General features: G+C 52.5%; 6 protein-coding genes across 6 annotated transcripts; 3 read left to right on the plus strand and 3 right to left on the minus strand.

Moving 5' to 3' along the window:
• Positions 1 to 1,594: 1,594 nt before the first annotated feature.
• J4E87_005909 (uncharacterized protein) lies at positions 1,595 to 2,156 on the minus strand (the record flags this gene model as incomplete). The annotated part of the gene is made up of 3 exons (XM_049377514.1): positions 1,595 to 1,691; positions 1,740 to 2,022; positions 2,075 to 2,156. The coding sequence occupies 3 exons, from the start codon at positions 2,154 to 2,156 to the stop codon at positions 1,595 to 1,597; spliced, it is 462 nt and encodes a 153-aa protein (XP_049232555.1).
• A 1,133-nt stretch (positions 2,157 to 3,289) lies between these two features.
• On the plus strand, positions 3,290 to 4,933 carry J4E87_005910 (uncharacterized protein; the record flags this gene model as incomplete). The annotated part of the gene is made up of 1 exon (XM_049377515.1): positions 3,290 to 4,933. The coding sequence occupies one exon, from the start codon at positions 3,290 to 3,292 to the stop codon at positions 4,931 to 4,933; it is 1,644 nt and encodes a 547-aa protein (XP_049232556.1).
• A 598-nt stretch (positions 4,934 to 5,531) lies between these two features.
• On the plus strand, positions 5,532 to 6,452 carry J4E87_005911 (uncharacterized protein; the record flags this gene model as incomplete). The annotated part of the gene is made up of 1 exon (XM_049377516.1): positions 5,532 to 6,452. One exon carries the CDS (start codon positions 5,532 to 5,534, stop codon positions 6,450 to 6,452), a length of 921 nt encoding a protein of 306 aa, XP_049232557.1.
• Positions 6,453 to 6,743: 291 nt separating this feature from the next.
• J4E87_005912 (uncharacterized protein) lies at positions 6,744 to 8,638 on the plus strand (the record flags this gene model as incomplete). The annotated part of the gene is given in 2 exon segments (XM_049377517.1): positions 6,744 to 8,579; positions 8,597 to 8,638. 2 exon segments carry the CDS (start codon positions 6,744 to 6,746, stop codon positions 8,636 to 8,638), a joined length of 1,878 nt encoding a protein of 625 aa, XP_049232558.1.
• A 786-nt stretch (positions 8,639 to 9,424) lies between these two features.
• J4E87_005913 (uncharacterized protein) lies at positions 9,425 to 10,411 on the minus strand (the record flags this gene model as incomplete). The annotated part of the gene is made up of 1 exon (XM_049377518.1): positions 9,425 to 10,411. The coding sequence occupies one exon, from the start codon at positions 10,409 to 10,411 to the stop codon at positions 9,425 to 9,427; it is 987 nt and encodes a 328-aa protein (XP_049232559.1).
• Positions 10,412 to 10,891: 480 nt separating this feature from the next.
• J4E87_005914 (uncharacterized protein) lies at positions 10,892 to 13,237 on the minus strand (the record flags this gene model as incomplete). Its single annotated transcript, XM_049377519.1, has 1 exon — positions 10,892 to 13,237. The coding sequence occupies one exon, from the start codon at positions 13,235 to 13,237 to the stop codon at positions 10,892 to 10,894; it is 2,346 nt and encodes a 781-aa protein (XP_049232560.1).
• Between the last annotated feature and the right edge of the window lie 358 nt (positions 13,238 to 13,595).

Genomic DNA, 13,595 nt, shown 5'->3' on the forward strand with positions numbered 1-13,595 from the left:
ATCTTATATTGGGTAAGCGTCGCGGCGCGTTGGCTGCATACCTTGGCAGCCGGTTAAATTGGGCTTGTTCCTCCAATTATCGGGTGTTAATCATCCCGAACAAAGCTCAGAAGAGCCCGAACGAACGCCTTGCTGCTTGCAAGTGCATTTTTCGAGCCTGTGTTTAACCTGTTGGCTGGTACGTGACCTGCTCTCGTGTTGCACTTCGAAGTTGCAGTGGCACTTTTAGCGAGGCAGCGCCTAGTCGTGCTCTTCCGACGGCACGGACAGGAAATGTTGACCCGACACCGTGGATCTTGTCCTATGGCGAATTAACGGTCAATCTCGCAAGGCACAAACATATTTGGGGTCCAACTACAAATTGATGGGACGTGTGATGATTTGCTTGTCAGATCACGCCCTGGAGAGAACAGTAGTATTGCCAGGACTTGAAGATCATGTCCAGTCCTTGATACAAGCATCCAGCTTCGGCTCATGATGATCCAGAGGCGCACGCACTAAGCGCGAATATCAGGAGGATTAAGCGGTAGCGATGGCTTGAACGCGGCAAATGCTCGTGTCGTAGCTACCGAAGCGACAGGCGGGGGTTGATGCACGAGTATCACGCCCTGGGGCAGCGTCGGGGCGTCAGCATGGCAATCAAATTCGTATAGAGTCCACAACCAACTAGACCAAGCCCGTAGCTTGATGTTCTTGAAGCAATATGTCCGTGTGTGGGTACTTCATCGACGGGAAGCGCGTGGGATTGCTCCGAACATGCACGCGAGACAGATAGAGTGAGTGGGCCAGCCACCGAGTCCTTCCCGGGGTAGGTTAGCCCCAATGCACGGTAATCCTGATTCCTGGTGGGTGCTTCATCAATGTCCAACAGCACTCAGGAAGAGTCGGATGTACCGCATCCCAGCCAAGCGGTACTTAAGGTAAGAGATCTCCACAAGGCATTCCCTCTGGTTGCTGAGCATGAACGGCATCCACGGTACGCGCTTCAACTGTCGGTAAGACTTCCCGGAAACTTGACGGGTGGTAGTCGTAAATGCGGCATTGGCCAAGGGCCTACGACCAGCGCTGGCTTCGTTGCTGATTCGCATGGATGCGTGTAGGAGGGAACGATGAGTCGCGTCGGGTAGCGCACCGCTTGTTTGCAGCCGACGCATCTTTGGGAGAGGCAGCAAAAAGGAAAACGGCTTAAGTGAGGTGAGATGCGAATATCTGGAGTTGACAAAGTTCTGCAGTGGGCGTCGATTGCTCCAAGCAGGGTCGATGATCTCCAGATTGGTGGCCGCCGGCGTCGCTAAAGGTGGGGCGCTGTCTGTCGCGGTTGCCGCAGACCCGTCGTGGCAATCATCACCAAAACTGTAGCTGACATCGGCAACTAGTAGATCAGAGTCAAGAATCTCATTATTCGGGACGCTTTAAGAGCATGTATCATAAACGTGGTATCGGGGGTCCGGACGCACCGTACATAACACGAACGCCACGCTGGACATTACATTCTAACCGCGTGTACAAGAGTAAGATTAGGAAAGATATGGGTATCATGAGTTATAAGACCAACAGCTGGTCTGGACCGTATCGCGCGACAGAGAATCGTCGTTTAGACGCCGGCCATGTTCGGCGCAGGCGCGGTGTCATTCCTGGGGGAGCTGCGGATGTGCAGCGCCGCAAGCACGGTCGAAGCAACAAAGGCAACCCTGTGGTATGTCAGTACACAGTCGCGGGTGAAAATCTAGGTTGCATACCAGTTGAAAGCAGAGAAGACGATGGCAGCGACTCCGCAGCTGTAGAAAGTGCCTTGGCGGCCAGCCCACCAGTTGTTGCCCCATCGAGTGGCCACTGCAACGAAAGCGGCGAACCAGAAGATCATGGTAATGAACTCAACTCCCCCAATGGCAAACTTGTGGGCTGCAGCGGGGAAGCGAGCTGGTGCGAGGACGAGATATGCGACAGCCAGTAGGGTCCAGATGGATGTGAAGAGCATGAAGGCGACGCTCGCCGGCACCCAGGTGACGTAGGCATCGACAACTGAAGACGTGTTAGTAACGCTACGGCATCGAATGGTCCGTGTGCAACATACTGTAGGCTGTAAGACCCAGCACGATGATGCTGAAGACGACTTGTACGCCGCGCAGGCCTAGGACAAGAGCGGGTGCGACCATTTTGATAGTAGAGAGGCGCTACGGCTACGCGATGGATGGCTGCAGGGGCTACGGAGCGGGTAGGCAGATTGTGGCTGCAGATATCTTCGCTACCGAAGGTCGATGGTATTTCTTGTTTGCCGCAGTTGAGTGTAGAGAGGCTCGATGAGGCCTGCAACACAGCGGCGGCCTGGTTCTTTATGCCTCCGCACAGGCTGGCAGGCGATGATGCTGCCACGACCTTGTCCCTTCTTGATTTCCCTGAAACCGACGTCACTCGCAGTGGCGCATGATCAGGGAGCCACATGTCGCGCCGATGATTGGTCAGTCGCCGAGATCCCAGCTCTTAGTGCCGCTGGCGATGCGACGTGTTGCACAACCTTCTCGCATCTTCTCCTCTTTGTCCTGGCCTTGTCCCCCGCACTACAATCAATCTTCGCGTTCCTTCATCTCAAAACAATCTGTAACTTGACAGCTTTATTTTCGGACGCGTCGAGCGTCTTGTTTCAACACAAAGGTCCCACGCTCGGTGTTTGGGCAGCGTCGTCAAACATATGTGGCGGTGCACGGTTTCATTTTCCACAGCCTGCGACGTGACGCGGCCAAGGGTATGCCGGCAACACGGCAGATGCAGCGCCGCATCACGTATACACCGCCTACTAGACTGCTGGCTTTGTAGTTCTTCGACATTTGCAGTGCGCTGCGAGATGCACAAAAGTGCATTCCATGGCCCAACTCTTATTAATTCACCAAATCGATGCAACGAACCGGGTCAATGTCCGCCAACGAACGTACAGCGGCACATCATCACGGAGTCTTGAGGCTATGTGAAGCGTCAGCCTCTATCGAATCATGTTCGCTGACCTATAGTGGCATGAGGATACCTAGCGCAACCAACATCGCCGCGGCCCGTGATGCAACAGGTCGTCTAGCTCGAGCAACAGTTTCGCTGTTGCATTGTTGCTACAACACACCGCGAGGATATGGTCGAAGACTTCTTGTGTTGTGCATTCGTACCCTGTGACGAGTACAATGAAGTGATATGGTGTTCGCCTGAATTTACAATGCGAGACCTGTTGGACTAAAGTGCACATCCCTGGATTGACCTAGACTTTCCGACCAAAAGCCTCCGCGTGGGTACGAGCAGTGTAGAGATGTCTGACCAGGACTCAGCACCGCCGACTTCGCCTTTCATCCTCAATGACCCCGAGGAGAAAATCGCCATGGCTTCGCGTCATGATAGCATGCTTTCGGAGCAAGGCATGGAAGTCGCAGAACTGAGAGCGAGAGTCGCCGAACTTGAAAGTTCTTCGGCTCTGGCTACGAACATGCGTGACGAAGTTTCCCACGAACTCCAATTCTACAAGAACGAAGTAGCAAAGAAGAAAGATGAGATCTATGACATGACCAGTGCGTCCAATAAACAGTCCAGAGACTTCAAAGCCTTCGAGGTCAAGATGGCCAAACTGCGAGAAGACAGTGAGCAGAAGCTTCGCAAGATGGAAAAAGAAGTTATACGTGAGAAAACATCGGAGAAGCGTACCAAGGAGGACCAAGAAGCAACGCACGTCATCGCTCAGCTACAAACCGAACTCGGTGCCAAGGATACTAGGATCGACCAACTGGAAGCTCGACTATCTAACCTCAAGCCTTCTGGAAATGCGTACCGCGAAGCCCAGACTCCCCTAGCCAACTGCCGCCCAACAGATTTGCATCACGAGCACGGCTGCGTGGAGCACCAAAAGCTTATATCCCAGCAGCTTGTGGATGCTCAAGAACTACTGGCCGCCGCCGAAGCCGAAGCAGAAGGATTTCGTCATCTTGCGAAGGCTAATGCAGATCTGACTGATGGTCAGGCTACGGATTTGGAATGTATCCGGGAACTAAGACATGAGAATGAGCGATGCCACAACGAAGTTAATCATCTCAAAGAAGTCATTGGCAGATTACGCGCCGAACAGCATTTTGCTTCCAGCGAGTTCCATGACATCGATCTCGACGACACGGCAACCCAATCTCTTTCCTTTGGTCCTTTGACAAATGTCTGCATTACTCCCATCGCTCCTGAAGACAACAAAGCCGAGCTGCGTGCCCTAGAGCTGGAAGTTGAAGGCTTGACCTCAGAAAATGATAGCCTTTCGCTGGAGTGTACCGAGTTGGAGTCGAAGCTCGTGTCTGTCATATCCACACTGAAGGCTCTGGATCAGGAACAAGAAACAAGGAACAAATGTGCACTGACTCTCTCCGATCTACAAAATGTTTCGTCCTCTCCACGCACGCCAATTGTCGCAAACAAGTCAGTAATCAACCCTGACATGCTGGCTGGACTGGAGGATCTTGGTAAGTCCATTAACAACCTCAGCGACCCTCCATTCAAGGTGACCACTCCTGCTGCTAACACGCGAGCTACATCCGACCCACCCAACGTGGCCTTGACAATCAACATCAAACCAAGCAACAAGCGCAACTACTCTTTGTTCCAGCGCGTCAAAAGCGCCATGTCTTCGACTTCCAAAGTCGACATCAAAGGGCCCAAAGAGATTGCCAACCAATTTGTAGCCCTCATGGAGGATGTCGAGAAGGACCATGCAGAAAAGACCAAGCGTGTTGTCGAGCTAGACAAGGCCGTTCATCAGTATCAGGCGCATGCTGAAGCTCTGGAAGCACAGATCCGTAATCAAGCCAAGTGCTTGGATCCTGCGCATCGCACGTTGGCTGACGAGCTCTCGGCCAAAAACGAGCAGTTTGCTATGCAGGAACAGCTTTTGGCTACATTTCGGCGCAGTGATGCGACATAGGCATTGCTTTCTTCATCAAGTCGCCTTGATTGAGTAGGTAGAGAGCATTATGTAACTCTTATTTCTTGAACATATTGCCCTGAAGTGATTAATATATGAGTAATGAGATGCTAAACTCCTCGATCCGCCGTCCTGCAGATGGTAGACGACATGGACGCCCTGATAGCCCCGGTCGCTCACGCTGCGCAGCCCGCCCAATTCACTCTTATCGCGCAGTTCGCGCAATTCGCCTAAGACGCGCTTTCCGTGAAAGCGCGGAACGGTCGACACCTTTCCATAACTCACCCGATTGGGCAACTGCTCATCGAGTTCCCGGTGATGTCATGGTAGTGGAGTCCGTGCGCGCCCACGCATCTTCGACGTGATTGCTTCCACATCATCCGTCGTCACACGCGCATCACGAAGATGCTCTCTTCCAAACCCGCGCGAACACGCGTCAATACAAACTCCGCGGCTCTCCCCGAATATGTAGACGACATCACCTGACGGCAGTAGTGGCAGCGTCGCGTATTGCTGGCATGGGTCATCCGACTGGAGCCTATTTTCCTTGAAGACGGCCTACATGTCGAGAACAATGGCATCCTCATCCCCAGTTGCGATGGAAACGATCCAGTGCGCCCGGTTTTACTTCGAGTGGAAGGGCCATCCTACCGACGACCTAGCCACTTTCCGCAACATTACGCTTGCCGAACGGCCGGACAAACCAATCGTATATTTGGCTGGGGATTCGTCTCTTGACAACAAGCACTGGGTTGACAAGACTAGCCCTATCGTTCCAAGCCAGCTGCCAGGCATCTACGATAAAGCATTTAAGCACCCTTGTGTTCCGAAGCCAGATGTCGCGTTCTGGATGAACAACCTGCTCGAGCATCGTGCGGCTTGTATTAACACGGCGGTAGAAGAATCCATGCTTCGAGATCGAGACGACGTACTCCTGCCGCACGACGAGTTCATTCGCGATAATATTCGTTCGAACGACGTGTTGATCGTCAGCGTCGGCGCCAACGACATTGCTTTACGCCCGAACCCCTCCACGATACGACATATGCTACAGCTCGCCTGGCTGACGCAACGCAAAAACCTAGAGAACGGCACCGCAAGCGCACTGCAGTACTTCAAGCACATGTTCGGCACCAAAACACAAGACTACGTCGCTCGCCTTACCGCCAAAACCAAGCCTCGCGCCGTCATCGTATGCATGATATACTTCCCGCTCGAGTCGGGACTAGGACAGACCAGTTGGGCCGATGCGCAGCTCAAGGCGCTAGGCTACAACTCATACCCCGGGCAGCTACAAGCCGCCATTCAAGCGATATACGAGATGGCGACGAAAGCGATACGGATTGAGGGTACGGAGACAGTGCCTTGCGCGCTGTATGAGGTGCTCGATGGCAAGCTGGTTGATGACTATACAGCGAGGGTTGAGCCAAACGAAGCGGGCGGAAAAAAGATGGCTGTTAGGTTCGTTGAACTGTTGGACGAGATTCTGGAGAAGTCGGACATACCGGAGACTACTTGAGGCGTATGTGCGTCATATCACATTTGGTAAAGAGTATGGTCCTTCTACTGGACCCCCGGGTTGACGAATTTGAAACCCGCGATCGCGATCGGTCTTCTTTCAGAACTGCAGGATGGGTGCATTCCTTGCCTCTTTGTTCAGCTAGCGTCTTTGTGAACCTTTCGCCTTTGTCTATTACGCTGCACCTTTGTTTCGCGCGAACTCGATATGTTCGCTCAATATCCTGTAGATGATCGGACTTTGAAGACACACTGTTTCACCTCTGCTAGTCTTGAAGCAAAACCGACAATCATGGAGAGATACACCTTTGCACGACGTGCGCTCAGCGCGATGCCTACTACACCCGACGATGTTGTCTTTCTTGCAGCGGTCTTTGTTGCATTCGGTTCCGGAGCCTTACTTCTTCACTGGATTCGCCGTGTTCGTGACATTGGATTGCAGAAGCAGTGGCACGATGCGCAGATGAAGACCTTGCAGGAAGGGTTCGCTACTTTTGAACAGTTACCGCAGCAGTTGAACGCTATCAACACCAGTATCGGCGAGCTTCGCGAGAAGGCAGATGGAGCCACCGATCGATTCAATACTATTAGCGACCGTATTAACGATCTCAGCCAACATGTTGATCATCTCCAAACCATTGGCGCTGGTACTCACGATGTCAAGAGACCCTCGACTGTGCAGGCAACAACGGATGTAAGCTCGGCGGATGCGAACGAGCTTGTGGCGGTCAAATCACATATGAAGAATTTGGAGAGCAAGATGAGCGAGATTATCAAACAAAAGGACGAGCTAGAGCAGGCCAATGTGAGCTTGAAGGAAGACCTTGAGCGCGCCACCAAGTTCGATGGAGAGGAGCAGAGTGATGAGTACAAGACACTGCTCATGCAGAATGAAGAGCTCCAAACTCAGGTCACCCAAACTGAACGGTCTTTACGAATCCTTGAGCAAGAAAAGGAGCGTGTTGCTGCCAATGGAGACCCCGTGATGAAGCAGCAGGAGGAAACGATAAAAAACTACGAAAACGAGATCGAGGGACTAGAGGAAAGACTGGCATTGGCTCAAAACGATCGGACTACGGCGAGAGACGAGACGACGCAAATGTCGTCTGAACTCGAGGAATTGGAGAGTAAGCTATTAACTGCGCAGAGCGATCAGAATGAGATGCGACAAGAGAACAACCGTCTGTCTTCAATGATCAGTGATTTGGAGACAAGCCTGTCATCATCTCGAAGTGATCAGCAAAGAATGGCATACGAGATCGAAAACCATTTGGCTGTGGTCAACAGACTACGAGATGATCTGTCATCAGCTGAGCATGAACGAGACCAGCAAAAGGAAGCAAACGAGAGGCTCGCTGGGCTTGATGAGGGCACGAGACAGCCAGGAGCGGATCAGAGCACGATTATAGATGATCTCAAAGAAAAGCTAGAGGCGGAGAGTCTCAAGAGGGCTGACTTAGAAGTCAGAAACGATGTACTCACCAAAGACATCGGAAAGAACGAGGCCCATATCGAAACGATGAAAGCAGATGAAGCGCAGAACAGGCAGCAGCTGGACGGTCTTACGAGCCAAGTCGAGTCGTTGGAGAGGCAAAAGATGGATCTAGAAGCGACGTTGGAAGAGCACAGTCAGGCAAAGGAAAGTGAAGATCAAGCTGAGGAGCATGGCGAAGGACTACAGGACAACAATTCTAGTGACGCTTCAGAGCAGAGAGACGAGTCGCAGCCAGATATCACGAAGTTGCCGACCTCGCCTCAGCAATCGAACACGTCAGGAATTGCACCTGATGATAGCTGGGTAGAGGTGGCCGCTCAAATTCCCACAGCCCCAGACGGGAGACCGACGACCGGTGACGAAAGCGCAGAAGTTGATGAAGCCTTGAGTCCTGTAGTGAAACTTCCCATGGCGCCAGCCGCCGAGGCCAGTGGAAGACCAGCCACAAGAAAAAGCTGGGCAGATGACGATGAACAAGAGTTCGATCCAGAGATCCAGAAATTTGCTGCTAGAACGGCAAGCCTTCCAAGTGCGCCCTCGTCAACCAACTCCCCAGCGCAAGAGAATCCTGACTCTCCTGCCGCCAAACCACAGCCTACTATCGATACTAGTGTGGCCAACAATGCTTCAGGCGTGACCACTCCCCATAGCAGCGCATCGTCACTGCCAGCTGGCCCGTCCCCCACGTCTGAAATTGTAACAGCCCTTTGCAGGTACTGCAACGTTGACGTCCCGGTCGAGATGATCCAATTGCCCAATGGAAGGCGGTATGTAGACTGGCCTAAGCATTCGAGAGAGACAGGTTGCAAGAATAGAGCACTGGGAATCTCTTCTCGGCCGCAAAGCCGTGGAGGCCCAGCATCTCCCAGTTCCGCAGGTTTCAGTCCAGGTGGCTTTCATGGGAACTTTCCAAACCCTAACAGGAGTAGACCTGACAGCAGGAACAGCTACGGTAGCGGTCGGGGTTCGAAGCCTTCTAGTCCTGTCGACATGAGTCCCGGCAGTCGCCGTGGATCTTTTAGTTCCAGGGGAAGAGGTGACTTTGGCAACAGAGGCGGATTTGGTAGGGGTCGGAGCTCAGAGCGTTCTAGTCCCGTAATGAATAGTCCAGGTAGTTATCAGAGCTCCGATAACGGCGGTGATGGAAGACAATACGGTAGGGGTGATAGAAGCAGGCCAGGTAGCGGTGGAGGCGATTGGAGGCCTCGTCGGTTTGCACATGATGGGAATGATCGAAGTAGTGGAACTTAGTTGAACTTGTCGTTCGATGAAGTGAACTTCAATCAGGGTTGAGGTGTATTTCAAGTAGCTGTCATGTTTACAGGGCTATAGTTGTGGGGGAGACGAGATGTGGGATCAATATGAACTCTGCAGCGAGTATGTGTGCTTAATGCTAGTTATTAGGTGATATTCCTTGACCGGCCTTTTCTTTCTCCCATGTTATGCGACCAGCTACATCTGTAAGCGGATAAGATAGCTTAAGTCTCCCGCGTCTCTTTGCACAAGGCTTCATATTTCTCTTTCCACTCTTCCACTTCCCCTTCTCGCTCTTTGAGCTTGGCTGCAAGCTTATCCTTCCTTGCCACGTGCTTACGTAACACAAACCTTAGTTTTGCTGAGAAGTTCTTCTCACCCTCATAGGCCTTTTTCCATCCAGCTGCTTCCTCATGCGCTTTTGCGAGCTGTTTCCCAATATCATCACCGGTAGCCTCCGCCTTTTCCCCCTTGGTCTCCGGTGCTGTACTGCTGTCTTGGTGTACATGCTCGCTATCATTGACTTGGCTAGTGAGACTCTCAAGCTTTGCGTCTTGTGTCTGAGCAGGTGTGGACGGCGCAGCCTTCTCCGATAAATCCGCATCGTCCTCCTTTTCTTGCGCATCGGCTGCCGAAGCTTGCTTCGCGACATGGCGACAAAGCTTCTCGAAACAAAGCCAGAAGTCGTGCTTGAAGCTGTCAATAGCGTCGTCAAAGCCTTGCACCAGGAGGTTATAGCGGAAGAACGCCTCGAGCAAGATGAGGTGTTCATCGTCAACTACCGTGAGGATAGTAGAGAATGGCGGTGCAAGGTCGTAACCGCGCCGCAATACCGGTAGTGCTTCCTCGCCATCAATGTCAACGACCTTCCAAGTACTCCTACTGAATGGAAACGAATCGGACAGTACTATAGTACGGTGTTCCAGATCCCAGAGAATCTCCAAGGGTTTCATCGTCACCGGTGGGTGCTCAGACTTTTCTCCAGAATCTTTCTGCCATCCTAGGACCGCGCCGAAGTGACCAAGGACACGCTCGTCGAGCTTGAGCGAGGCTATGTTTAGCAGCGCTTGCAGCTCTTCGGGGAAGTATTGTAGTGCGTAGCGGTGTCCGTCCGCAAGACTGGATACTGTCTTCATGTGTTGGAACTTCTGAGAGTTGGGGATCGGCGTGTCTTCTCGCTGCGTCATCGAAAGGCTAGTCTGGTCTGCCATTTTGGTCGTTCGGGAGAGGTCTGTTAAATCGTTCCAAGTTGTGTTATATCGCTGGTTTGTTTGTTAGTGATTGGAGTCTAAGACGGGCGCAATGCGACTAGCGAGTGCTAGATTCTTCACTATACGACTAGAAAGCGCGTTTGTCTTAGGAATCAGCGTTGATTGTCACCCTTGCTGATTCGGTTATTCACTTAGACACACACGTCAGCTGTAGAAGCGGCAATTCGCCTTACAGACCTTGACGCCCTGAAACATGGCGCTCTCGATTCGGCACTGTCGATCTGGACGCGTTGATTCTTTCGAAACGACATGATGACGACTACGAAGAAGGCATAATCGTTCGAAACTAGGTAGATAGTGAAGTGGGTGCTTGACAAGATGAGATGTGATGTGAGAGTTGGTAGACGTTTGAATAGTCATTACATTATGGCATTGTTGGAACTAAGTATCACGGAACTTTTGACTGAGCTTGAAGCGCTTTCAAGCCCTCCATTTCCGTCCCAAAGCCCTCTTGCTCCACTGATGTCCGCCAAAGCTGTCACCCTTACGAGCCTTCTCCTCGTATAGCTTCTTGCTCAGCTGCTTGTACAAGAACTTGCCGTTGTTGTGGAAGTTGATGCTGTGGTCACTGTCGGTGAAGAAAGTGTTCTGCATCTTCTCAGGAGTGACCTGGTTGACCATGAGAAGGTCGACTAGCGCAGCCGAGTTCTGGAAGTGCACGTTATCATCACCGGTACCGTGCTGGATGACAACACCACCAGCGATGTTCTTGAAGCCAGTAGCGTCGTGGATACGACTGCGGTTGTAGCCTTCGGGGTTAATATCGGGTGTCTTCATGTAACGCTCGGTGTAGAGAGAGTCGTAGAAACGCCAGTCACTGACAGGGGCGGTGATCATGGCGTAGCTGATGATTGGGTCACCGACCTCAACGACCTTGGAGGAGAGGTAGCCGCCGTACGACCAACCCCAGATACCAATGTGCTCGCTATCGATCCACTCGTTCTTTGCCATCTCCTTGGCAGCCCAGATTTGGTCTTCAGCCTCAAGTTCACCGAGGTTAGAGGTGACGAGAGATCGGAAAGCACGACCCTTACGACCGGTACCACGGTTGTCGACGGTGAGAGTCACGTACTCGAGCTCGGGATCAGATGCAATGTAAGCCTTCCAGTTGAGCGCGTTGAAGGACTTTTGTACCTCCTTGGCGTTGGGACCACCGTACGGAAGGAGGATGAGAGGGTACTTCTTGCTGGGGTCAAAGTTGGGAGGAAGACGGAGCATGGCATCAAGGGTGTATCCGGAAGGATGCTCCATATCAAGGTACGTAATGTTGGGAAGAGCGTAGCCCCGAAGCTTCTCGTAAAGCGCAGTGTTGTTGACAATCGTGCGAATTGGCTCGGTGGAGTTGATGGAGTAGAGCTCCTGGTATGGCACGTCGGGACCGGCATAACGAGAGACATAGTATGAGCCACCGGAAGAGAAAGATGCGGTCCAGAAAGCGGTCACGGTATCGTCGACCAGGGCAGTCTTCTCGCCGGAAAAGCTGACAGAGTACATGTGGGACTCAGCACTGTGGTGCTCGGTGGAGGTGTAGTAGATGAGTCCGCGAGAGTAGTCAACCTTGAGAACGCTGAGAACCTCCCATTCGCCAGATGTCAGCGCAATGGGCTCTCCGCCGCTGACGGGGAAGAGGTAGATATGCGCCCAGTCGCTCATATCAGAAAGATCCATGTAGTACTCGGTAGCGTTTCCGTAAGTGGCGTTCGCGGTCTCGACAGCTCCGATGTATCGAACCTGCATCAAGTTCTCTAGCCATCCATCGGTACCGTCACGCTCGCGAGTGACCTCGGAAGACCCAGCTTCAACATCAACAAGTACCAGCTTCTCCATGTCTTGGACACGATTGTAAGCGCGGTACATGACCTTACTGTGTTCCTCGGTAAGCCAGACAACTTCGCCAATGACGAGGTCGTCTTCTGGGAAAGCATCAATGGGGACATTGGTGTATTCGCCAGACTCCACATCAAGCAAGTTCATGACCACCGTGGGGTTCTTGGTGCCAACCTTGGGGTAGCGGAGCTCCAATTCGTTGGGGTAGACGGGAACGTATTCCGCATCGTCTTCAATATAGTATGGAATTCTGAATGTGCCGACGCCAGTCTCGTTGAAGCTGAGGAAAGCAATCCTAGTTCCATCGGGAGAGAACCACAGAGTGTAGCGATCGCCAAAGATCTCTTCCTCGTAGACCCAATCAGGAATAGCGTTGAAGTAGTCGGGGCCTCCATCCTCAGTAACCTGGGAGATGGTGCCGTTGGTGGACATGTACAGGTTGTTGCCCTTGACGAATGCAACCTGAGATGACGAAACCGGGCTCCATTCAGCGTACTGAATATCGCCGACGGACTCGGGGTCAAGAGATACGGACTCTCCACTCGCAACATCCATGATCAGGTAGTCGGCGAAGTAAGAGTGGCGGTACTGCTTGGTGTAGTTGACGGCCCACATGACTTTGGTCGCATCGGGCGAGATGAAGTAGTCCCAGTAGTCAGCCGGGACCTGATCAGCCGAGATGAAAGTTGAGGATTCGCCAGTGGCGACGTTCTCGAAGACAAAGTCTCCAGACGCGGCTGTGTAGATGTAATCGCCATCCTCTCCGGTGCCAACCCAGGTGAAAGATCGGGTTGAGGGCGTCAAAGAACCAGGAGCGTTGGTGGTCTCATTGTAACTCAGACGCTTTGTGCCATTGCCGAGAGGTTGGTGTGGCATGCGCGGAGGGTCGATGGCGTGAATCAACGGCAGCGCCGCAGCGAGGATTGCGAAAGAGCGCATGGCGACGCACTTGCAAGAAGCAAGAACGATACGTCGGGTAGAAACTCAAGACGAATGCAACGAAGCACCTGTCGTGCTCAGGCCAGCCAACGAACCTATTTATCTACCTTCCACTGCATCTATCAGTCTAATTGATATGCGCATCGTAGTTGCCGCATTGAGCAGGTGTTAAGCCTCCCAAGGCGCGCTGCGTCCCCGCCAAGAGGCACCAGCAACCGGCATCTCGGATAAACAAGGTCTGCAGTGGGCGCCTCGTGTTGCCCGCATCCTTTGCAAGCGGCGCAGTAATGTTGAATAGGAAGGTCAGTGAAGAGTGTAGAGCCTGGCATTCCGCCAAAGAGATTGGGATTGCTTCATA

The sequence above is a fragment of the Alternaria ethzedia genome (genome assembly GCF_023757985.1).
Source record: "Alternaria ethzedia strain BMP 0044 chromosome Unknown scaffold_13, whole genome shotgun sequence".
In the NCBI taxonomy this organism is placed as follows: Eukaryota; Fungi; Ascomycota; class Dothideomycetes; order Pleosporales; family Pleosporaceae; genus Alternaria; species Alternaria ethzedia.